Source organism: Scyliorhinus torazame, chromosome 9 (genome assembly GCF_047496885.1).
Source record: "Scyliorhinus torazame isolate Kashiwa2021f chromosome 9, sScyTor2.1, whole genome shotgun sequence".
Classification (NCBI taxonomy): domain Eukaryota; kingdom Metazoa; phylum Chordata; class Chondrichthyes; order Carcharhiniformes; family Scyliorhinidae; genus Scyliorhinus; species Scyliorhinus torazame.
Genome location: NC_092715.1, coordinates 70,577,078 through 70,603,284, shown reverse-complemented (window position 1 = coordinate 70,603,284; position 26,207 = coordinate 70,577,078). Strand labels below are relative to the sequence as shown.

Sequence of the window (26,207 nt, the reverse complement as noted above, 5' to 3'; positions counted from 1 at the left end):
GCCAGAAGAAAGACTGGACAGGACAGGAGCTGCAAAGAGGCAGGCTGCCGAGAGCACCAGTTACTGTCCAGATAGCCAGGGAATTGGGACAGAAAGAATGTTTAAGATAATGTTTAAGTTAAGCGAACAGAATTCAAGGAACAGTAAACAAAGTGTTCTGAGTTCAAGAGACAATTGCAGTAATCAGATTTAAGGTGGACAGCAGCACTCCAAGGTAAATCAAATGTCTGATGCCATTTTACTAGAGTCTGGTTAAAGCAATTGTGAACAGTTTGCACAGCAGTCAATGTAAGGGAACCCTAAAGGGATTGGCATAAAATCCATGCATGGATTCTCTGTTCGAAATGGAACAGAAACTTTGTTTAAAAGTGCCCTTTGGAAAACCTGGTCTGGAATGCATCCTGCTAAGGGAAAGCAAAATAATGAGAAAATAGCGTGTTTTTGGGAGTGGAGTTTGGAAACTCTCATGGCAATCACCTCGGGGTATTTTAGGAGAAATCCATAGGCACTAACTTGGCTTCAGAGTGGAGTGTGTATTTGACCACATTCATCTTGTGTGCTTAAAAGGAACTTTGTGTGTTAGTGAGACTATTGTAGCTTAAGATTGTAACTTGGGGTGGCATGGTGACACAATGGTTAACACTCCTGCCTCACAGCGCTAGGGACCTGGGTTCAGTTCTGACCTTGGATGACTGTCTGTGTGGAGTTTGTACATTCTCCCCATGTCTGCCTGGGTTTCCTCCCATGAATGCCAAAGATGCGCAGATTAGGTGAATTGGCCATTCTAAATTGCCCCTTAGTATCCAACGGTTAGGTGGCGTTACAGGGATAGGTCGGGGGTGTAGGCATAGGTGAGGTGCTCATTTTGAGGGTCGGTGCAGACCTGATGGGCCCAATGGCCTCCTTCTGCACGTTAGGGATTCTAAGATATACTTTGTAATCCATGTTAATCCAAAAACCTGTGTGTAATTGGTAAGTTAAGAGTCATCGAACTTTACAGCACGGAAAGAGGCCCTTTGGCCCATCACACCCGTGACAGCACTAAGGCACCTAACTATTCTACTCACATTTTCCAGCATTTGGCCCGTAGCCTTGTATGCTCTGGCATTTAAATGCTCATTTAGAAGTTACAGTGGAGAAGGAGGCCATTGGGCCCACCAAGTCTACACCGATCCTTGGAAAGAGCACCCCACCTAAGCCCACACCTCCATCCCATCCACGCAACCCAGTAACCCTGCCTAACCTTTTTTGACACTAAGGGCAATTTAGCATGGACAATCCATCCAACCTGCATATCGTGGACTGTGGGAGGAAACCGGAGGAAACCAACGCAGACGCAGGGAGAACGTGCAGACTCCACGTAGGCAGGGACCCAAGCTGGGAGTTCGAACCTGGGACCATGGAGCTGTGAAGCAACAGTGCTAACTGCTGTGCTACCGTGCTGCCCCCTACTGAAGATATTTACAATAAGTAAATAATTCTTAAAGGTTGTGAGGGTTCCCGCCTCTACCCCCGTTTTAGGCAGGACGTTCCAGGGTCCAACCACCCTCTGGGTGAAAAAGTTTTTCCTGACATCTCCCCTAAACCTCCTGCCCCTTAACTAAACCTATTGGGGGAGTATTGTATCATCATCCAATTTTTTCATGTTTAGTAAATGCTTTTTTTGTTGCTAAAACTAATTAACTTGTATTGCAAACAATTTGTTGTCTTCTTGGATTATTTTACAAACTTCAAATCTGATTATGACGGACTACTGAGAATCATTGAAAGGAAATTGTTCTCTGATCAGAAGGCAAATCTTTGGCATAATGTTACTGAATTGTCAACTTTTACTCTGGCTTGTGAAACACAGAGATTAGGTGGAATGTGGCTCTAAAATAGGTATCCAGAAGAAGCAATAAAAATATTTATCGTTTTTCCTTGGCCATTTCTAATCAAGAATTGTGTATAGGGTAATCGGCTGATTTTATGGACTGTGGTCTAGACTAAGGGTGATCTTTTGTTATGTGAATGAGAAAAACAATTGAAATATACTGAATCATACTGGAGACTATAAATTCATTTTCTTTCATTACTTAACATTGTAAATATCTTTAGGAAATTCCATTTGTATGATTAGATCATTACAGATCTCCTCAATCATGAATCATTTGGAAGATTGTCAGTAAAACATTGTGATCATGCACAGCCCTCTGCTGAGAAATCTGAACAGGCCCTGCAACTGTATCTTCACATTGTTCAGATGCCCTACATATAGGAGCATTGCAATGTCTTTCGAAGCCCATCTAACTTCACAGGTATGTCTGGGCTGCAATGGAGATCAGACCAGACCATGGTCAAAAATAGCATTTATCCTTTGACGCCAAATATGACTCTTGTGTTGGATGACATTTTTGTGTTTTCCCTCAGCTGAATAGAAACCCATATCAATGGCAGAAGAAACTCTTTAAATAGCATTTTAAAATTTTGCACCAAACAGAAGTGAATGTTGCATTTTTCAGTACTGTAGTGTATCTGAACGTGTTGACCCATGGAGGTTATTTGGGATACACAAGAATCAGGATCAGGAGTAGGCCATAAGGTCACCGACCCTGCTCTGCCATTCAATATGATCATCGCTGATCTTGGGCTTCAGTTCCACTTTCTCACCTGCTCCCTCCATCCTTTAATTCCCGAGATGCCAAAAATCTGTCAACTCAGCCTGAAATGCATTCAATGATGGAGTATCAACAACCCTCTGGTTCCAAGGATTAAGTATCCCTTGAGTGAAGGAATTTCTCCTCATCTCATTCTAAATGATTGGCCCCTTTGAGACTGTGTCCCCATGTTATGGATTCCCTGACCAGTGGAAACAACCTCTGTGTCCAAATCTGTCAAGACCCTTCACAATCTTGTAGGTTTCAATGAGATTGCCGCTCATTCTTCTAAAACCCGTGCATATAGGCCCAATTTACTCAGCCTCTGATCATAGGACAGCCTCCTCATCCCTGGGGCCAATTTAGTAAACCTTCATTGACTCCAGCAACTCAAAGTGCCCATTTCACAAGGGTGTGCTTAGTCAGGCGTCCTGCCTGTACTGCCTCCAATGTAAGTATATCCTTGTATACCTTTGGGGCGGCACAGTGGTTAGCACTGCTTCCTCACAACTCCAGGGTCCGGGGTTCAATTCCAGCCTCGGGTGACTGTGTAGAGTTTGCACTTTCTCTCCATGTCTGCGTGGGGTTTCTCTGGATGTTCCGGTTTCCTCCCACAGTTCAAAAATGTGCAGGGTAGTTGCTTAATTGCCCCCTAGTGTCCAAAAGGTTAGATGTGGTTACTGGGTTATAGGGATAGGATGGAGGCGTGGGCTTAAGAAGGGTGTTCTTTCCAAGGGCTGGTGCAGACTCGATGGGCCAAGTGGCTTTCTTCTGCACTATAGATTCTATGATCTTTGACCTATATGGAGACCAAAACTACACACACTATTCCAGATGTGGCTTCACTAAAGTGCTGTTCAATTGTAGCAGTAGATCTTTATTCCTGTACTCCAATTCTTTTGCAATAAAGGCCATCATGCCATTTGCCTTGCTAATTGGTTGCTGTACCTGCGGGCTATCTTTCTGTATCCTTGTATGAGCATACCGAGGTTCTCTGAACATCAACATTTACATGTTTCACACATTTAAAAAAACATACTTCAGCAAAGCAGTAGGTGCAGGCTGTGAGATCATTTTTGTAGTCACTTAATTAGTGTATATTAATTATACAGAAATCACTTGTCTCTTTATGTCCGAACATTATCCCATGTAGTGAATATTTGGGCCTTGTCCAGAGCAATTGCATAATTCTTTTATTGTTTATTTTTAATTGTGCACTTTAATTACTCCTGATTACTGGCATCGCCAAACTGTTTTTGTTAAAGGTTCATATTATTTTGTTGGAATAATTAGAGTGAATGTTTTTCAGTACTTTGTCATCCATGTGCAATTACATTCAAAGGTATAATGAATGCGTGCATCAAGTATGTATTAGCCCAGATTTTGCTAACTCTACTGCACAAAAGTAAGGCAGGATTATGTGGAAATGGATGATATTCTGTACTCCACACATCCCCTTAAAAACAGTGCTGAGATTGTGCTCCAGTGTGTTTTCTGGACATTGGGCTCAGTGGTTGTTTTACAAAATATTTAATTTGTCACGGGATGTGGGCATTGCAGGCTGTGCCAGCATTTATTGCCCATCCCTAATTGCCCTTGAGGGGGATGTTAAGAGTCAACCACATTGCTGTGGGTCTGGAGTCACATGTAGGCCAGACCAGGTCAGGACGGCAGATTTCCTTCGCAAAAGGACATTAGTGAACCAGATGGGTTTTTATGACAATCATTTCATTGTCATCATGAGGCTTTTAATTACAGATTTTTATTGAATTCAAATTTCACCATCTGCAGTGGTGGGATTTGAACCTGGGTCCCCAGAGCATTACTCTGGCTCTCTGGTTAACTAGTCCAGTGACAATACCACTACGCCACTGCCTCTTGCTATGTCCATCATTTCATTCTCATAATAATTTGGAATTGCCAGTTCTGATCATCGTTTTCCTATGCAGGACACCTGACTAAGTATGCCACTGTGAAACGGGCATTAAGATTTGCTGAGTGTCAGTAAGTATTTGGAAGGCCTTGGACTAAACACGGCACCAGAAAAGCAAATGCATTTTATTTTATTTTTTAAATTTGTTTTTATTCAAAATTTTACAAACCACTACAGAAAGAAAGCAACAAAAACATAATAATAATAAAGAAAAGCGAAAAAACAACTTAACAAAACAAGGTAGGGTATCTGCCCTTACCCCCCCCCCCCTCCCCCCCCCCCCCCGGTTTGCTGCTGCTGCTGACCTCCACTTAACATTCCGCGAGAAAGTCAAGGAACGGTTGCCACCGCCTGGAGAACCCCTGCAAGGACCCTCTTAAGGCAAACTTTATCCTTTCCAAACTTAGAAACCCAGCCATGTCACTGACCCAAGTCTCCACACTTGAGGGTTTCGCTTCGCTCCACATTAACAAGAGCCGTCTCCGGGCTACCAAGGAGGCAAAGGCCAGAACTCCGGCCTCTTTCGACTCCTGCACTCACGGATCTTCTGACATCCCAAATATCGCTATCCCCCAGCTTGGCTTTACCCGAGTGACCAAGACCTTGGACATAGCCTTTGCAAAGCCTCTCCAAAATTCTGTAAGTGTCGGGCATGCCCAAAATGTATGGGCGTGGTTTGCTGGGCTCCCTGAACACCTCACACACCTGTCCTCCACCCCAAAGAACTTGCTCATTCTCACCACTGTCATATGCGCCCAGTACACCACCTTAAACTGAATCACAAGATGAGGAGGAATTGAACCCTGCCCAGGGCGTCTGACCACAGTCACTGATCCAGCTCCTCACCCAGCTGCTCCTCCCACTTGCCCTTCAGCTCGTCCACCGAGGCCTCCTCCGCCTCCTGCAGCTCCTGGTGTATGTTCGATACCTTTCCGTCCCCTACCCACACGCCCGAGACCACCCTGTCCTGTATCCTCCGGGCCGGTAGCAGTGGAAATTCCCCCACCTGCTTCCTCACGAAAGTCCAGACCTGCATGTACCTAAAGGTATTCCCTGGGGGCAACCCAAATTTCTCTTCCAGCGCCCTCAGGCTAGCAAAAGCCACATCAATAAACAAGTCCCCCACCCTTTTAATTCCCGCTCTGTGCCAGCTTAGGAACCCACCGTCTATTCTACCTGGAACGAACATGCGATTGTTTCATATCGGGGTCCAGACTGAGGCCCCTACCTCCCCCCTGTGCCGTCTCCACTGACCCCAGATCCTCAATGTCGCCATCACCACCAGGCTCGTGGTGTACCGTGTCGGCGGGAACGGCAGCGGTGCCGTTATCAATGCCCCCAGGCTAGTGTCCCTGCAAGGCTCCGCCTCCAACCATTTACACGCCCCCCCCCCCCCCCCCCTCCCTCTACTACCCATTTCCGAATCATGGATATATTCGCTGCCCAATAATAGCTGCAGAAGTTCGCCAGCGCCAGCCCACCCCCACCCCGACTGCGCTCTGAGAACAGTCTCTTAACACGCGGGGTCTTGTTTGCCCACACAAATCCCGTGATAATCCTGTTCACCCGCTTGAAGAAGGACTTGGGGATGAGGATGGGAAGGCACTGGAAGATGAACAAAACTTTGGGAGGAGCGTCATCTTCACGGACTGCACCCTGCCCGCCAGGGAAAGCGGCAGCATGTCCCACCTCTTAAAGTCCTCCTCCATCTGATCCACCAGCCGCACTAGATTGAGCTTGTGCAGGGCATCCCAACTCTTAGCCACCTGTATGCCCAAATAGCGAAAGCTCCTCTCCACCATCTTAAGCGGTAGCTCTCCCAGTCTCTTTTCCTGGCCCTTCGCATGTATCACAAAAAGCTCGCTTTTCCCGCCATTCAACTTATACGGCGAAAAGTCCCTGAAATCTTTAAGGATCTGCATGACCTCCCCCATCCCCTCCACCGGATCCGAAATGTACAGGAGCAGGTCATCCACATACAGTGAAACACAATGCTCCTCCCCAATCCCCCCCCCCTAACCAATTTAACCCACCCTATGAATTCCTCGCCAAATCCAAATCTGCCTAACACTTCCCACAGGTACTCCCACTCCATCCGAAAAGGATTTTTCCGCGTCCATTGCCACCACCACTTCTGCATCCCCCCATCCCCTCCTTCCGAGGGCATCATGATCACATTCGGGAGCCTTCGCATATTCGTGTTCAGCTGCCTGCCCTTCACAAACCCCGTCTAATCCTCATTGATCACTCCCGGGACACAGTCCTCAATTCTGGTGGCCAGGATCTTGGCCAACTGTTTGGCATCTACATTAAGGAGCGATATCGGCCTGTAGGAGCCACATTGCAACGGGTCTTTATCTCGCTTAAGGATGAGCGAGATCAGAGCCTGCGACATCGTCAGGGGAAGGGTTCCCTTTTCCTTAGCCTCGTTGAAGGTTCTCAACAATAACAGGCCCAACAGCTCTGAGAATTTCCTGTAAAATTCTATGGGATATCCGTCCGGTCCCGGGGCCTTGCCCGACTGCATACCCTCCAAACCCTTAACCAATTCCTCCATCTCAATCGGGGCCCCCAATCCCTCCACCCGCCCCTCCTCCACCTTGGGGAACCTCAGTTGGTCAAAGAATCGCTTCATCCCCATTCCCCCCCCCCCCACCTCCGGGGAAGACCTCATTGATCCTTGCCGAGCTCAGCACCGTATTACCCCCCCTGTCCCTAATTCTCCCAATTTCCCTGGCTGCCTCTCTCTTCCGCAGTTGGTGCGCCAGCATCCTGCTTGCCTTCTCCCCATACTCGTATACCGCTCCTTGTACCTTCCACAACTGAGCCTCTGCCTTCCCTGTAGTAAGCAAGTCAAACTCCATCTGCAGACTCCGGTGCTCTTTTAACATCCCCCCATCGGGGGATTCCGCCTACCTCCTGTCCACCCTAATTATGTCCTCCCACCAACTTCTCCCTCTCCATCCTATCCCTCTTCTCCCTGTGGGCCCTGACTAAAATTAGCTCCCCCCTGATAACTGCCTTCTGCGCCTCCCAGACCACACTCACTGAAACCTCTCCAGTATCGTTGGCCGCCACATAGCTTTGGATACTCCTCCGAATCCGCCCACAGATCTCCTCATCCGCCAATAGTCCTATGTCCAGCCTCCACAGAGGGCATTGGCGTCACTCCTCCCCCAGCCCCAACTCCACCCAGTGTGGGGCATGGTCCGAGATCGCAATGACTGAATACTCTACCCCCTCCATTCTCGGGATTAGCGCTCTATTCACCACAAAAAAGTCAATCCGCGAGTACGCCTTGTGAACATGGGAGAAGAAAGGAAACTCCTTCGCCCTTGGCCTAGCGAATCTCCACAGGTCCACTCCACCCATTTTGTCCATGAACTCTCTCAGGACCTTGGCCGTTGCCGGCCTCTTACCCGATTTAGACCTAGACCGATCCACTGCCGGGTCCAGGACAGTATTGAAGTCCCCTCCCATTACCAGACTGCTTGACTCCAAATCCGGAATCTGACTCAACATCCGCTTCATGAACCCTGTATCGTCCCAGTTCGGAGCATACACATTCACTAGCACCACCCGGGCCCCTGCAGCTTGCCACTCACCATAATATATCTACCACCTTTATCTGCCATAATACCCCCCCCGCCTCAAATGCCCCCCGCTTGCTCACCAAGATTGCGACCCCCCTGGTCTTCGCATCCAGCCCTGATTGGAAGACCTGCCCCACCCATCCCTTCCGCGACCTTCAGGTGCGTCTCTTGTAGCATGGCTACGTCTGCCTTACCCCCCTTAAGTGCGAAAACACACGGGCCCTCTTGACCGGCCCATTCAGGCCCCTCACGTTCCATGTGATCAGCCTGGTCGGGGGATTAACCACCAATCCCCCCCCCCCCCTTACCACTAGCCATCTCCTTTTTTAGGCCAGCCACGTGCCCGCGCCTCCCGCACACTCCAGCCCCCCAGGCGGAGGCGCCCTGTCCCGACTCTCCCCTTTACTCCGAAAATTGATTCCCCTCCAGTCAGCAAAGCAGCATCCCAGCCCTCCCCCGACCCCCCAAACCACTCCCCTACCCTAGTCAAGCATTCGCTTAACCCCCTCCCCATCCCCCCCCCCCCCCATTGCACTCCTGCAAGTCAGCTGACTCATGCTGACCCCGGCTGCTCACGCCTCTATCTCCAATCCCCCTGTTGGCTCTCTCTATGGGTCTCCAACCTCCACCCCCCCCCCCCCCCCGCCGCCCCCCCCCCCCCCCCCCCCCCACCTCAGCTAAGTGAGGTAAAGAGAGTCCCCCCCCCTACATCCCGTGTGTACAGAGAAAAAACACAACTCTCTCAAACAAACAAACTTCGGGTGCTACCCCCAACGTTGAGCGAATAAACTGCTCACTGTCTGGCCCTACCCCATCACCTGTGACGCGGCTCTTCCCCAACTGTGACCCAGCCCAGAACCTCGAGGGCCGAGGGCAAAGGGGGCAATAAAAACAAAAGAGAACACTGGTCAAAACCCAACATAACACCGCCCCCCCCCCCCCAACCTCCATCATCCCACCAGCATGCCCCAACAACATACTGCAGTCCATTAGTTCGAGTCCAGCTTCTCGTTCTTTATAAAAGTCTAAGCCTCATCCGGCGTATCAAAATAGTGGTGCCAGTCCCGATATGTAACCCGCAGCCTCGCCGGTTGTAACAGCCTAAACTTCACCCCTTTGCTGTGGAGGACCACCTTGGCCCGGTTGAATCCCGCACGCCTCTTGGCCAGCTCTGCACCCCAGTCCTGGTAAATACGGATCTCGGTGTTCTCCCACCTGCTACTTCGCTCTTTCTTCACCTATCGCAGGACACACTCCTTATTGGTGAAGCGGCGGAATCTAACCACCATAGCTCTCGGCGGCTCGTTCGCCCTAGGCCTCCTTGCCAGGACTCTGTGCGCCCCATCCAGCTCCAGGGGTCGCGAGAAAGCCCCCGTGCCTATCAGCGTTCCCAGCATCGTGGTCACATACGCACCAGCATCCGACCCCTCCACACCTTCAGGAAGACCCAGAATCTGCAGGTTTTGCCTCCTTGACCTGTTTTCAAGGTCTTCCAGCCTCTCCTGTCATCTTTTGTGCAGAGCCTCATGCGCCTCAACTCTAACCGCCAGGCCCAAAATCTCATCCTCGTTATCAGAGGCCTTCTGCTGCACCTCCTTGATTGGCGTCCCCTGCATCTTCTGGGTCTCCACCAGCCTTTCAATAGAAGCCTTCATAGGGGCCACCATCTTTTGGGGCATAGGTTTAAGGTGAGAGGGGCAAGGTTTAGAGTAGATGTATGAGGCAAGTTTTTTACGCAGAGGGTAGTGGGTGCCTGGAACTCGCTACCGGAGGAGGTGGTGGAAGCAGGGACGATAGTGACATTTAAGGGGCATCTTGACAAATACATGAATAGGATGGGAATAGAGGGATACGGACCCAGGAAGTGTAGAAGATTGTAGTTTAGTCGGGCAGCATGGTCGGCACGGGCTTGGAGGGCCGAAGAGCCTGTTCCTGTGCTGTACATTTCTTTGTTCTTTGTTCTATCTCCGCCTTTAACTCGGCGAAGCAGCTTCTGAGAAACTCCTGCTGCTCCCGTGACCACTGGGCCCACGCTGCCTGATCCCCGCCGGCCGCCATCTTGTTTTTTCGCGCACGTTCTCTCTTCTTCAAAGCCGCTTTTCTGATCACCCTACTCCTGGTCCACTCTGTACAGTGCTGGGGGACCCTCACTGTTTCCTTCCCACACCGGGAACCGTCATCCAAGTGCCGCTGGAGCTCCGTAAAAGGGCCCAAAAGTCCGTTCTCGGCGGGAGCTGCCGACCGTGCGACCTACCTAGGCATAGCCGCAACCGGAAGTCCAAGCAAATGCATTTTAGCTATTTTCATTATTTTGTTTCTTGTTGGAACGCGGATTCTCATGAGTTATTGAGCCAACTATAGTAAATTATATTTAACCCCAGCACCATTACTGCTGTTAAAGGGTTTGGAAGTGGAGAAAAACCTATGGAGGGATTGTTTTTCTTTGATCTTTTATGCGATGTGTGCATCACTGGAGAGGTTGCCATTTGTTGCCTGTCTCTCGTTTCCCTTGAACCAAATGACTTTCTAGCCCATTGCAGAGATAGTTTAGAGCCCACCCCCATTGCTGTTGGTCTGGAGTCATGTGTAGGCCAGAGCAAGTAAAGCATAATAATGAACCAGCTGGGTTTTCACAACAATCGATGATAGTTGCCATGATCATCATTACTGACATTAGCTCTATAGTAATTTAATGTAAATTCTACCAGCTGCCAGATTGGGTTGATCACCTGAAGAGATTTATTCTGCTGCCTTCACCCACGTCTAGTTGGTATTTCATCTGTGTGTGCGCCCTTTCCAACCAAAGACTAAGATCTTGAAATTACACTATGGGATATAACTGTCCGAATACTTAATTTGCATGTATAAACTTCAGTTCTCCAATAATTTAAAAATTGCCCTTTTAGGGCACAGACCAGGGAGGTGGATAGGCTCTTGTCAGGCAAGGGAATCAAAAGGTTATCGGGAATAGATGGGAATGTGGACTTCAAATAAAAACAGATCAGCCATGAGCAGGCTTGAGGGGCTGAATGGCCTACTCTGATTTTGTACGTTCGTATGCACCATTGAAATGAAAAATTCAGGGTCAAATGTATCATGATTTCTCTGGATGTCCCATCAATTCTGTTGTAATTTCCCTCTGCATTGATCAAGAATCCAATTATTTCCTGAGCATGTAATCAAGAAAAAAAGACATGGGATACGATCTTTCCAAAACGGAACAAAGTCCCCGAGCAAGCGCGTTTAGCGCATGTTTCCCGGCACTTGCAGTGCTGAGAAACACATGGCTATCCAACGTGATTCGCTTTGAATGAGGGGCCTGAACGGGGAATGCATGGCCGAGGCCACACAGAGCCCCGTTTTTTACAATGTGGAGCTCCGCTCGCTGGAACCCCACATGATAGCGAGCGAACGGGACAACATTTTTAAATAGCATCCCGATCTCCAAGGCCCCGAAAAGAATCCCCGACTTCCACCCCAAGCTTTTACGCAACATGGACGAGTTGCTGCGCTGCAGCAAGCTGCTTTTCCGGCCCAGCTTGGTGGAGGAACCTGCCCATGGACTCTTGCATCAGTTTTTTGCCCAGTTTTTACCTCATGCAATTTTTCTGGGTAGTTTTAAAGGTGGACAACTTCATCTGGTAAAGGCAGAATGTTGAAATGGTACACCAATGTGAAATATTTTTTTAATTGCATTATCTGTCTCATTTTCCTGAGTTTCTACTAATTTATACACTAACATGGGCCTTTTGAGATTAATCTGTCTGCTCAGATTGAAACCTAATTACAGAGTGCCGGTAACCCCCTTTTACCCCATGTCATGATATGCAGACATGCAGATAATGATATACAGACAGGCACAGACAGGCAGCTAACGAACACAGAGAACAGGACATGACCAATGAGCAGGAATGACACTCAGGGGTGGTATCTCACTATAAAAGGCACGAGGCACTCACACTCCACCTCTTTCCACTGATGAACATCTACAGAGTGAGTCAGTGTGTATGTACAGTATCACACCTCCAGCACGTGGCTAAGAGCTAGTCTGGTTCAGTCAGACAGAGTAACCACACTTAGGTTAGCAGAGAGTCGAACTCATAGAGAACTGTGCTGACTGTGCTACTGGTTCAATAAATCAGATTGAACTAACTTCAAGGTCTGGAGTATCTTTTGGTTAAAGCTGCATCCAGTTGCAGCCTGTGTTATCCCAGAGTACATAACGACACCCCAAACATAGAAGTTAAAATGCTGAAAGACAGAAATAAGAACAGAAAGTTTTAAAAACACACAGCAGGTCAGTTGGCATCTGTAAAAGCAAAAGAAAGTTATCATGTTTCAGGTGTGTTAACCTTTAATCTGATGACGGGTATATATAATCTGTCCTTTGTCTTTTTCTCTTAAAGATTTTTACCCTGAAGATGTTTAAAATTACAGACATTTCCCTTGTGATGTTCTCTAATATATTAGGATAACATTTTCATTAGGCAGCAGAACTGCTGCGAATACGACCAAATGGGAGTTCTACAGCCACTTTGCTCTGGTGACAATATATGTCCAAGACAATATATGTCTTGGACATTCTCATGAGAGGGGCAGAAGACCACAGTGGCTAAAAATTAAGAATTTCCCTTTTGACCTGTGTTTTGTTGGTTCCTAAAGTTGGGAAATAGGATTTTGGACCATATTATACGGCATGTACACTTACATCAGGCAGTAGTTTCCATTGTCATTCAGGGAGAAGAATTTATCTGATTTTCCTACTGTCACGATGGGTTGGAATTCCTGGTTTAAGCATTTATTTATAAATGGATGAATAAATAGGAATAACATTTCAAAGTGAGCTTTACTTTGAGCAGATAATTGCTTTAGAAGCTGTTATGCATCTTGGAATGCATTCTTGCTGGTTCTGTGTCATGTGATGTATAGTGACGACAGCAGAATGTTCTACATGGGCTTCAGGCAGATCACCATCTTTGATTCTGTGAGCAACACCCTTAATTAACCTCTGATGGTGTTTTACAAGAATCCAGAGTGTGGAGGCCTCCATACCTTCTCTCGTTGCGGCAACAAAGAAATATAACAGAAGCTTATTATAAGGGAATCAGGAAGTGGCAGAGACTGCAGTCACCAGGCATCGAGATTTGATGTAATTTATCTCCTGTGTTTTCATCACTGCCAATTCTGAAGAGTGGCAGTGATCAAAAAGGTGAATGCTTTTTTTAAAACAGTCTTCGAGAAACCTGAGGTAACTCTTTACCCTGATTTGTTTTTCTGTTTCTAGAGATAATCCACAGTGAAACCCTGCTGCATGTTTCAGTGAGATTAGGTCTTTATAAATTCTCTCAGTTTCTGCTATGCAAACCTGGTGGTATCCAAGCTGTCATGATGCCCAATGAGGAAGGAATAACACCAATAGACTTAGCATTGCAGAACAGGATGCATTGCCTTGCTGAAATTTTCAAAGAGTAAGTACCTAATGTGAGATAAGAAAGAATTAAGAATTATTTTATTGTCACCAGTAGGCTTACATTAACACTGCAATGAAGTTACTGTGAAAAGTCCCTCGTCGCCACATTCCGGCGCCTGTTCGGGTATACAGAGGGAGAATTCAGAATTCTCAGCTGGTACGGGTATTGAACCTGCGCTGCTGGCCTTGTTCTGCATCACAAACCAGCTGTCTAGCCCACTGAGCTAAACCAGCCCCTCATAGGCCTGTTTTCCAGTTCTTAAGTTACAGCATTTATTTATTTTAAAAAAAATATATTTTTATTAAGAATTTTTCAATAACAATATTTTCCACCTTACAAACAACCCCCCCCCCCCCGCCCCCCCCCCCGTAACAAAGAAAAGACAAAGAACTTGCGTGGCAAGACATGAACATGGCAAGTCAATAAAATACAGAACTTTGTATATTGGATTCTTCCCGTACATGTCAGTTTCCGGATCATTCATGTGCTTTCTTGCTCACATGCCCCCCACAGGAACCCCCTTCCCCTCCCCCCCCCCTCCCCACGAACGATGTCCCCCCCCCCCCCCCCGCCCTCTGGGTTGCTGTTGCTGCTGTCCGACCTTCATCTAACGCTCCGCGAGATGGTCTAGGAACAGTTGCCACTGCCTGTAGAACCCCTGCGCAGACCCTCTCAAGGCAAACTTTATCCTTTCCAACTTGATAAACCCAGCCATATCATTTATCCAGGCCTCCACGCAGGGGGGCTTCGCCTCCTTCCACATTAGCAAGATCCTTCGCCGGGCTACTAGGGACTCAAAGGCCAGAATACCGGCCTCTTTCGCCTCCTGTATTCCCGGCTCGTCCACTACTCCAAATAGTGCTCGCCCCCAGCTTGGCTTGACCCAGACTTTCACCACCTTAGATATTGTTCCCGCCACTCTCCTCCAGAACCCCTCCAGTGCCGGGCATGACCAAATCATATGGACATGGTTCGCTGGACTTGCTGAGCACCTCCCACATCTGTCCTCCACCCCAAAGAACCTACTCAGCCTCGCCCCCGTCATATGCGCTCTATGAACCACCTTAAATTGTATCAGGCTAAGCCTGGCACACGAGGAAGAGGATTTAACCCTACTTGGGGCATCAGCCCATAGCCCCTCCTCAATCTCCTCCCCCAACTCCTCCTCCCATTTACCCTTCAGCTCCTCTACCAAAGCCTCTTCTTTCATCTCCTGGTATATCGCCGACACCTAGCCCTCCCCGACCCATACGCCCGAGATCACCCTATCTTGAATCCCCTGTGCCGGGAGTAGCGGAGATTCCCTCACCTGCCGCCTCACAAACGCCCTCACTTGCATGTACCTGAAAGCGTTTCCTGGGGGTAGCCCAAACTTCTCCTCCAGCGCCCCTAAACTCGCAAACGTCCCGTCAATGAACAGGTCCCCCATTCTTCTAATCCCTACCCGATGCCAGCTTTGAAATCCCCCGTCCATCCTTCCTGGGACAAACCGATGGTTGTCTCTGATCGGGGACCACACCGAGGCTCCCGTCGCACCCCTGTGCCGTCTCCACTGCCCCCAGATCTTTAGCGTTGCCGCCACCACCGGGCTCGTGGTATACCTTGTCGGCGAGAGCGGCAGCGGTGCTGTCACCAGCGCCCCCAGGCTCGTTCCTTTGCAGGACGCCATCTCCAACCTCTTCCACGCCGCCCCCTCTCCCTCCATCACCCACTTACGGATCATTGCCACGTTGGCTGCCCAATAATAACCACCCAGATTCGGCAATGCCAACCCTCCTCTATCTCTGCTACGCTCCAAGAACCCCCTCCCTACCCGCGGGGTCTTGCTTGCCCACAGAAATCCCGGAATGCTCCCGCCTACCCTCTTAAAAAAGGCCTTAGTAATCACAATTGGGAGGCATTGGAATACAAAAAGAAATCTCGGGAGGACCACCATTTTAACCGACTGTACCCTACCCGCCAGCGAGAGTGGTAACATGTCCCACCTTTTAAAATCCTCCTCCATCTGTTTCACCAATCGCGTCAAGTTGAGTTTATGCAGTGCCCCCCAACTCCTAGCTACCTGAATCCCCAAATATCGAAAGCTCCTTTCCGCCCTCCTCATCCGTAGGTCCTCTATCCCTCTCCCCTGGTCCCCCGGATGGATCACAAAGAGCTCACTCTTTCCCACATTGAGCTTATAGCCCGAAAAGTCTCCAAACTCCCGTAGGATCTGCATTACCTCAACCATCCCCTCCACTGGATCCGTCACATACAGCAACAGGTCATCTGCATACAGCGACACTCGATGTTCCTCTCCCCCTCGAACCACCCCCTTCCATTTCCCCGACTCCCGTAACGCCATGGCCAAAGGTTCAATTGCTAATGCGAACAGCAGAGGGGACAGGGGGCACCCCTGCCTCGTCCCTCGATACAGCCGGAAATACTCCGACCTCCGCCGGTTCGTGACCACACTCGCCACCGGGGCTTTATACAGGAGCTTAACCCAACTGATAAACCCTCCCCCGAACCCAAACCTCCTCAACACTTCCCAGAGATACTCCCACTCTACCCGATCAAAGGCTTTCTCCGCGTCCATGGCTGTCACTATCTCCGCTTCTCCCTCCACCGATGGCATCATTATCACAGTTAAGAGCCTTCGCACATTAGTGTTTAACTGCCTACCCTTTACGAATCCCGTCTGGTCCTCGTGAATCACCCCCGGAACACAGTCCTCAATCCTCATGGCCAACATTTTTGCCAGCAACTTAGCATCTACATTAAGGAGCGAGATCGGTCTATATGACCCACATTGCAGTGGGTCCTTATCCCGCTTTAAGATCAAAGAGATCGTCGCCTCCGACATTGTCGGGGGCAGGGTCCCCCCCTCCCTTGATTCATTGAAGGCCCTTACCAGCACCGGGGCTAACAGGTCTACATACTTCCTGTAGAACTCCACCGGGAACCCATCCGGCCCCGGGGCCTTCCCTGCCTGCATGCTCCCCAGTCCTTTAACCAGCTCCTCCACCCCAATTGGCGCCCCCAGACCAGCCACCTCCTGCACCTCCACCCTTGGGAACCTCAACTGATCCAAGAATCGCCGCATCCCCTCTTTTCCCCCTAGGGGCTGGGACCTATACAGTTCCTCGTAAAAGGCCTTAAAAGCCTCATTCACTTTCCCAGCACTCCACACCGTAGTTCCCCTGCCATCTTTGACTCCACCTATTTCCCTCACTGCCATCCTCTTACGGAGCTGGTGTGCCAGCATCCGGCTCGCCTTCTCCCCATATTCATATATCGCCCCCTGTGCCTTCCTCCACTGTGCCTCTGCCTTTCCTGTGGTCAACAGGTCGAACTCCGTCTGGAGACTTCGTCTCTCCCTGAGTAGTCCCTCATCCGGAGCCTCTGCATAGCTTCTGTCCACCCTTAAAATCTCCCCCACTAACCTCTCCCTTTCCCTGCCCTCGCTCTTCACCTTGTGAGCCCTGATGGAGATTAACTCTCCCCTGACCACCGCCTTCAGCGCCTCCCATACTACTCTCACCTGCACCTCCCCGTTGTCGTTAGCCTCCAGATATCTTTCAATACACCCCCGCACCCTCCCGCACACTTCCTCGTCTGCCAGCAGTCCCACATCCAACCTCCACAACGGGTGTTGGTCCCTCTCCTCCCCCAGCTCCAGCTCCACCCAGTGCGGGGCATGGTCTGAAATGGCTATGGCCGAATACATCGTTCCCTCCACTTTCGGGATCAGTGCCCTGCCCAAAACAAAAAAAGCTATCCGGGAGTTGGCCTTATGAACGTGGGAGAAAAATGAAAATTCTCTGGCCAAAGGCATGGCAAATCTCCACGGATCTACTCCCCCCCCCCATCTGATCCATAAACCCCATAAGGACCTTGACCGCAGCCGACCTCCTCTCCGTCCTAGATCTGGAACGATCTCATGCTGGGTCCAGCACCGTGTTAAAATCCCCACCCATTATCAAGCTCCCTACCTCCAGATCCGGAATACGCCCCAACATCCGTTTCATGAATCCAGCATTGTCCCAGTTTGGGGCATATACATTCACCAGTAGCACCTCCGTCCCCTGCAACCTACCACTCACCATCATGTATCGGCCCCCCCCCCCGGCTGACTAGCCATCTCCTATCTTAGGCCAGTCTCGTGGTCGCGCCTCCCACTCCCTCCAGTCCCCCAGGTGGGGAACCCCCGCCCCGACCACCTCTTCCATTTTCAGTTCCCCCTCGGACAGTGCAGCAGCAACCCTAGAATAGCATTTATTTTTAACTTCACTACTACAAATATGGTTTGATTCTGATCATTGCCCAATTAAGTGTATAATGTCTGAAATATAGAATGAAGTGTAAAGGTTTGGTATAGAATTATAAATAATCTTACAAGTGGAAATATATATCTATGGATACCCATAACAGCTGGCGGCTGTTCCACTAAACTTGTTAATGATGGAGAGGCAATAGAGGAGGATGGTATGGTTAACCATGTCAAAAAGCTGCAGAGAGGTTTGAAAGCATGAGGTGAAAAATGTGGGACTGTCACCTGACCGGTCAAACTCGAAACAGGATCCAGTGGAATTTTTCCTCCCAAAAGGCTGTGGATATGGCGACAATTGAAGCTTTCAAGACTGAAATTGATAGATTTTTGTGAGGTAACCATATTAAAGGGTATGGAACAAAGTCTGGGTGGAGGAGGGGCGTAGGATGGTTGGGCGATAGATTAGTTGTCATTTAAATGAATGGCAGATGCAAGGGACTAAATGGTCTACACCAGTTCTTACAGAGAGCTGACTTAAATCAGTGCTTCATCTCCCTCCATGTACCACCACCTCAGCCACCAATTTGTTCAAATCATTTCTGAAAATGTCATGCCTTTTATAATAGCATTTGCAACATCTGCCTCAAGCAAAAATAACGTTTAATAGATAAATTAATATAACAAAAATGATAGTCTGTTGATTGCAGTGTGCTGTATTTCTGCAAACTTTTGTAGGTATCAACCATGGGATAGCAGTAGCACTCTTACCACCCCAGAGATTAGAGCACATCCGATCAGCTGACACTTTTAGGTAAAGTGTGTTAAACTGAGCCTATCTGCTGTTTTGAGTATATGTGAAAACTTCCATGGTGCTGTGTGATAAAGAAGAGAGTTTTCCAGTGTCTTACCCATCATGTATCTTGCAATCAAACTCAGGAGAAAATGCACTGAATTATCAGGGTGTTTATTCCTTAGAACTGTAGAATTCCTACAGTGCAGAAGGAGGCCATTCGGCACAGCGTGTCTGCAACACCCCTCTGAAAGAGCACCCTACCCAGGCCGTCTCCCCTGCCCTATCTACATAAACCCACCTAAACTGCACATCCCTGGACACTAAGGGGCAATTTTAGCATGGCTAATCCACCTAGCCTGCATATCTTTGTACTGTGGGAGGAAATCAGAGTCCCCGGACGAAACCCACGCAAACACGTGGAGAACGTGCAAACTCCACACAGTCATCCAAAGCCGGAATTGAATCCGAGTCCCTGGCGCTGTGAGGCACTGCGTAGTTCCCTCTATTTGTGAGACCCTGCTCTGCACAAATTGACAATACTGCATGTCCTTACATTATATCAGTGACAACACCTTAAAAGTACTTCACTGACTATGAAGCTCTTTCGAGGTTCTTCTTCAGTCTTGAATTGTTCGAGATAATTATCAAATATGTTTGAAAGCTGTTATGAAATAGGGATACATTGAAATTCACTTTGTTCCTGTTTTTCTGTTTAGTATTGAGAATTCCCAAGTCACTCCCTCAGTTAGAATCTCTAAGATTTATGGAGATAGCCACGTACTACAGAAGTATGTTAATGGACCAAGCACTTACATATTGACCGTGGAAAACAAGATGAGGCACTCGCTGGAGTCAGATATTCTACTTCTGCAGAGATATATACAGGATGCTAACTTGGAAAATGTGGTAAGTTGAAAACATCTTGCTACAATTTAAATCTGTTACCAATATAAAAGGGAGCATAAGTATGGTGTCTCCTAAATATTGGCAGACATTTACAAGCGCTGCTTAATGTACATTTTTCTATCTGGATGTAGACCGTAATAAGGAAGGAAAAAGTAGAGAATGAAAGAAAGCTAGTCAGGAACATAAAAACAAATAGAAAGAGTTTCTACCGAGTATCTTAGAAGGAAAGGAGTATTATGTGAGTGTTGATTATCTAGGGAATTCTTCATGCAGTACAAGGAAATTGCAGATGAATCGAACAGATATTTTGGGTGTAATTTTTCCACAAAATGACTCACTGTAATTTGGGGGCGAAAATCGGTGTGTATCGCACCGGTTGTTCCAACACGATTCCAATTGCTATTTTCCCGCACTTATAGTCATTTTTGTTTTGGAGCTAGGGGTGATTTGCACCAATAATGAGATGTGCGAGACCCTAAGGTGCTGGCAAGTCTGCATTCTCAGAAATCGGGGATCCATTTTAAAGGATGCCCAATCTCTGAGTAACTCCATTCCCCCCCCCCCCCCCCCCCCCCCCACGTTGACTGAGAAAAACCTTCCCTAGATGAGTAACACCCGACTATATGGTTAACGAATTCCCCGCCCCTTATAGCTCATCTCCTCAGGCCCTTCCACTTGGGAGCGTGGTCATCATAACTGGTTTCTGTTTGTGGAGACCAGTAGTGAGTTGTGCCGGCTTCACATTGCACCGGCAGGTGGGAGAATTGCAGAAGCGTGGGAAATGGGGGGAAAGTGGGATTAGGCTATTGAACTGGATGATCAGCCATGATCTTAACGAATGGTGCAGGGGGCTCGAAGGACAAAATGTCCTCCGTCTGCTCCTACTTTCTGTGTTTCTATGTAAAGCCAATTTGAATATTTAAATGGATTTTTAATATACTCATCTGGTTCATACCCAATGAAGATGTGAACCAGGTTGTGTGTGCTGGGAAGGCCCATGCTCTGTTTGGCACCCGGCGCAAATCCCATTTCAGGGCTCTCCTGCAATTTTCCTGATGCAATGGAGCCAGAAAATTGCCCCCTTTGTGTCTGTCTTCACTGTAGAGGATACAAATTACATCCCAGAAATAATTGTGAATCAGGAGGTGAAAGTGAGAGAAGAACCTAAAACAATTACGATCAACAGAGAAGGAGTACTGACAAAATTATTGGAACTAAAACCTGACAAGATCCCAGGTCCTGATGAACTTCTACGATCTTAAAAGAAGCGTCTGCTGAGATGGTTTCACTTTTCTAAAATTCCCAACATTCTGGAAAGATTCTATCAAATTGTAAAATAGTGAATGTAATTTCTCTATTCAAGAAAGCAAGGAGACAGAAAGCAGGAAACTACAAGCCAGTTAGCTTAGCATATGCCATAGAGAAAATTCTGGAATCTATTTTTGACGTTATAGCGAGGCACTTCGAAAATCTTAATGCAATTGGGCAGAATCAACGTGGCTTTGTGCACGGGAATTCATGTTTGACAAATTATTGGAGTTCTTTAAGGATCCATAAACCAAGTGGGTAAAGGGGATCCTGTGGATGTGGTGCACTTAGATTTGCAGAAAGCATTTGAGAAGATGCCACATCGAAGGTTACTATACAAAATAAGAGTTCAGGGTGTAGGGGATGATGTATTAGTCAGGATAAAAGATTGGTGTAGCTAACAGAGAACAGAGCAGGCATAAAAAGTGTCATTTTTAAGGTCGGCAAGATATAACGAGCAGCGTGCCAAAGTGATTAGCGTTAGGGCTTCAACTATTTGCAATTTTGAATGAATTGGATGAAAGGACCGAATATATGGTCGCTAAGTTTGCTGATGACTCAAAAGATAGATCGATGTGAAGAGGACATTGTCATGATATACATCAGCATATCATGGTGCAATCACACACACACTGACACACTGATGGACATACAGTAGGACCAACCAGCATACACAACATCGCAGCCAATCACCAGTGAGTGCACATGCACTATAAAGACAGGGGACACCAGAGTTCCCGCGGATTCTAGCAGCAGCCAGCTCAGAGCACAGAGCTCACAGCCTGCCTCTCAGACATTCACCATGTGCTGAGTGCCTCACCTAGATTGTGATAGGACAGGGTCCACAGATAAGCTGGTAATGCACGTACCCAAGCTTACAGTATGTTATTACAGTTCAGTTGTTAATAAAATAGAGTTACACCATCTCCAGCCGTGTTGACCTGTTTGTAGACCGGAACACCCAACACGACATGGTTCCAGGAGTGGACGCATACTAGCCTCTGCGAGACCTACCTGCAACTTATCAGCAATCCGCCATCCTGCAGCATGGAGAACATCAACCCGCCGCTACGCATCGCTGGCAATCTCGGGGTGAATTGGAAGCTTTTTAAACAGCGCTTCCAGCTCTTCCTAGAGGCCACAGTCAGGGAGAATACATCGGATACCAGGAAGATTGCCCTTCTTCTCTCCACGGCAGGGCAACACGCCATCCACATATTTAACTCCCTTACATTCGCGGACGGCGAGGACAAAACCAAATACAAGACGGTGCTCCTAAAATTTGATGAACAAGCGTTGAAGTTAACGAAAGCTTCGAAAGGTACCTGTTCCAGCGGCGCCTGCAGGGTAAGGATGAGCCTTTCCAGTCTTATTTAACGCACCTCCGCATCCTCGCACAGTCCTGCAGCTATGGGCCCACCTCTGACTCCATGATACGCGACCAGATAGTTTTCGCGGTCATGTCGGACACCCTGCGCCAGCAGCTCCTTAAAATCAAGCAACTCACCCTAGCGACGGCCATTGAGACCTGCGTCCTGCATGAGAATGCCACCAGCCGGTACTCACACATCCACGCGGCTGAAACGGCGCGGCAGGGGCCCCACGAGGCGGAGCGGGTCCAGACGATCGAGTACCTCCCGGCCCGCGGCCCGGAGGAGGGCGGCCGTTTCGCACGCTTTCCAAGGCCTCCCGCGCTTGTACACGCCAAAAGAGGGGACGTTGACGGGGAGGAACGCGCGCACTACGCAAGACCGCACCGCGCATGCGCGGTGGCACAACGTACGCACTGACGTCATGACGTGCGGCAACTGTAGCTCCGCCCATTTAAAGCGGCAATGTCCGGCCAAAGCGCGACAATGCCTACGCTGTGGCAGGCTTGGCCACTATGCTGCCTGCTGTCGAGCACCTCAGCCTGCCAACTCGCAACAGGGAGTTCAATCCTGCCAGGGAGACGAAGATCTCGACTGACGCCAGCCAATCCGGCATTGGGGCGGTCCTCCTGCAACAAGATGATGTCTCATCATGGGCCCCTGTCGCCAATGCATCACGTGCCATGACCCCCACAGAGCAGCGCTATGCGCAAATTGAGAAGGAGTGCCTAGGCCTGTTGACTGGCGTTGACAAGTTCCACGACTATGTGTATGGCCTTACCCAGTTCACTGTGGAGACCGACCATCGCCCGCTGGTTGGCATCATCCAACAGGACCTTAATGACATGACCCCTCGCCTCCAGCGCATGCTGCTCAAACTCCGGAGGTACGACTTCCAACTTGTATATACCCCGGGTAAGGACATGGCAGGAGATCTCAGACCCGTGTCATGCTCCTCGTGTGCGATGTGGGAGCTCAGGGACACGTCCACTGTCCCTGGCTCCTTCACGTGCAAGAAGTGTGTCCAGTTGCAGCTCCTGTTAGACCGCCTGATGGCTCTGGAGCTACGGATGGACTCACGTTGGAGCATCCGCGATGCTGAGGACGTCGTGGATAGCACGTTTAGCGAGTTGGTCACACCGCAGGTGAAAGGTACTGAGGGAGGTAGAAAATGGGTGACCAAAAGACAGAGCAAGAGTAGGAAGGCAGTGCAGGTGTCCTCTGTGGTTATCTCCCTGCAAAACAGATATACCGCTTTTTGATACTGTTAAGGGAGATGGCTCACCAGGGGAAGGCAGCAGCAGCCAGGTTCATGGCACCTTGGCTGGCTCTGCTGTGCAGCTGGGCAGGAAGAAGAATGGCAGGGCTATAGTGATAGGGGACTCAATTGTAAGGGGAATAGACAGGCGGTTCTGCGGACGCAATCGAGACTCCAGGATGGTATGTTGCCTCCCTGGTGCAAGGGTCAAGGATGTCTCGGAGCGGCTGCAGGACATTCTGGGGGGCGAGGGTGAATAGCCAGCTGTCGTGGTGCACATAGGCACCAACGATATAGGTAAAAAACGGGACGAGGTCCTACAAGCTGAATTTAGGGAGTTAAGAGTTAAACTTAAAAAGTAGGACCTCAAAGGTAGTAATCTCAGGGTTGCTACCAGTGCCACGAGCTAGTCAGAGTAGGAATGTCAGGATAGATAGGATGAATGCGTGGCTCGAGAGATGGTGCAAGAGGGAGGGATTCAAATTCCTGGGACATTGGAACCGGTTCTGGGGGAGGTGGGACCAGTACAAACCGGACGGTCTGCACCTGGGCAGGACTGGAACCGATGTCCCTGGGGGGGGTGTTTGCTAGAGCTGTTGGGGAGAGTTTAAACTAATGTGGCAGGGGGTGGGTACCGATGCAGGAAGTTGGAAGGTAGTAAAACAGGGACAGAAACAAAAGGCAGTAAGGGGGAAAGTGTAAGGCAGAGAAGCCATAGTCAAAAATCAAAAAGGGTGACAGTACAAGGTACAGTGACTGAGGGGAGCTCAGTGAATAGGACCAGGAATACTAAAAGGAATAAAACGGGAAGTGAAAACATTAATGGTAAGCGACGTGGCAGGTTGTTACATGAAGATATGGGTTCAACGACAAGGAAAATTAGGAGAAAGGTTAAGAGGAAATATAACTTAGGAGAGGTTACTGATCGAGGTGTTAAGATTCAGAACAGATGTAAAAAAGCCAACATAAGTGTACTTTACCTGAATGCTCGTAGTATTCGGAATAAGGTAAATGAGTTGATGGAGCAAATCATCATGAATGACTATGATTTAGTGGCCATTACTGAAACATGGTTAAAGGATGGTCACGACTGGGAGTTAAATATCCGAGGGTATCAAACTATTCGGAAGGACAGAGTGGATGGTAAGGGAGGTGGTGTAGCTCTGTTATTTAAGGATGACATCCGGGCAACAGTAAGGGATGACATCGATGCTATGGAGGATAAGGTTGAATCCATTTGGGTGGAAATCAGGAATAATAAGGCGAAAAAGTCACTGATAGAAGTAGTCTATAGGCCACCAAATAGTAACATTATGGTGGGGCAGGCAATAAACAAAGAAATAACTGATGCATGTAGAAATGGTACAGCAGTTATCATGGGGGATTTTAATCTACATGTCGATTGGTTTAACCAGGTCAGTCAAGGCAGCCTTGAGGAGGAGTTTATAGAATGTACCCACGATAGTTTCCTAGAACAGTATGTAATGGAACCTACGAGGGAACAAGCGGTCCTAGATCTGGTCCTGTGTAATGAGACAGGATTGATTCAGGATCTCATAGTTAGGGATCCTCTCAGAAGAAGCGATCACAATATGGTGGAATTTAAAATACAGACTTTATGGTGAAACAGTTGAGGAACAGTGGAGAACCTTCGAAGTGATTTTTCACAGTGCTCAGCAAAGGTTTATACCAACAAAAAGGAAGGACGGTAAAAAGAGGGAAAATCCACCGTGGATATCTAAGGAAATAAGGGAGAGTATCAAATTGAAGGAAAAAACATACAAAGTAGCAAAGATCAGTGGGAGACTAGAGGACTGGGAAATCTTTAGGGGGCAACAGAAATCTACTAAAAAAGCTATAAAGAAGAGTAAGATAGATTATGAGAGTAAACTTGTTCAGAATATAAAAACAGATAGTAAAAGTTTCTACAAATATATAAAACAAAAAAGAGTGGCTAAGGTAAATATTGGTCCTTTAGAGGATGAGAAGGGAGATTCAATAATGGGAGATGAGGAAATGGCTGAGGAACTGAATAGGTTTTTTGGGTTGGTCTTCACAGTGGAAGACACAAATAACATGCCAGTGACTGATGGAAATGAGGCTATGACAGGTGAGGACTTTGAGAGGACTGTTATCACCAAGGAGGTAGTGATGGGCAAGCTAATGGGGCTAAAGGTAGACATGTCTCCTGGACCTGATGGAATGCATCCCAGAGTGCTAAAAGAGATGGCTAGGGAAATTGCAAATGCACTAGTGATAATTTACCAAAATTCACTAGACTCTGGGGTGGTCCCGGCGGATTGGAAATTAGCAAACGTGATACCACTGTCTAAAAAAGGAGGTAGGCAGAAAGCAGGTAATTATAGGCCAGTGAGCTTAACTTCGGTAGTAGGGAAGATGCTGGAATCTATCATCAAGGAAGAAATAGCGAGGCATCTGGATGGAAATTGTCCCATTGGGCAGACACAGCATGGGTTCATAAAGGGCAGGTCGTGCCTAACTATTATAGTGGAATTTTTTGAGGACATTAACAGTGCAGTAGATAACGGGGAGCCAATGGATGTGGTATATCTGGATTTCCAGAAAGCCTTTGACAAGGTGCCACACAAAAGGTTGCTGCATAAGATAAAGATGCATGGCATTAAGGGGAAAGTAGTAACATGGATAGAGGATTGGTTAATTAATAG

General features: G+C 48.2%; 1 protein-coding gene across 5 annotated transcripts in view; it reads left to right on the top strand.

The window, feature by feature from the left end:
- arhgef28a (Rho guanine nucleotide exchange factor (GEF) 28a) overlaps positions 1-26,207 on the top strand; it is a 680,059-nt gene that overhangs the window by 141,287 nt on the left and 512,565 nt on the right. For all 5 annotated transcript variants that reach the window (XM_072516088.1, XM_072516093.1, XM_072516090.1 and 2 more), the window contains exons 5-6: positions 13,447-13,630; positions 19,395-19,584. In XM_072516088.1, the coding sequence (XP_072372189.1) occupies positions 13,447-13,630; positions 19,395-19,584 (374 nt within the window). The remainder of the gene's footprint in view (positions 1-13,446; positions 13,631-19,394; positions 19,585-26,207) is intronic.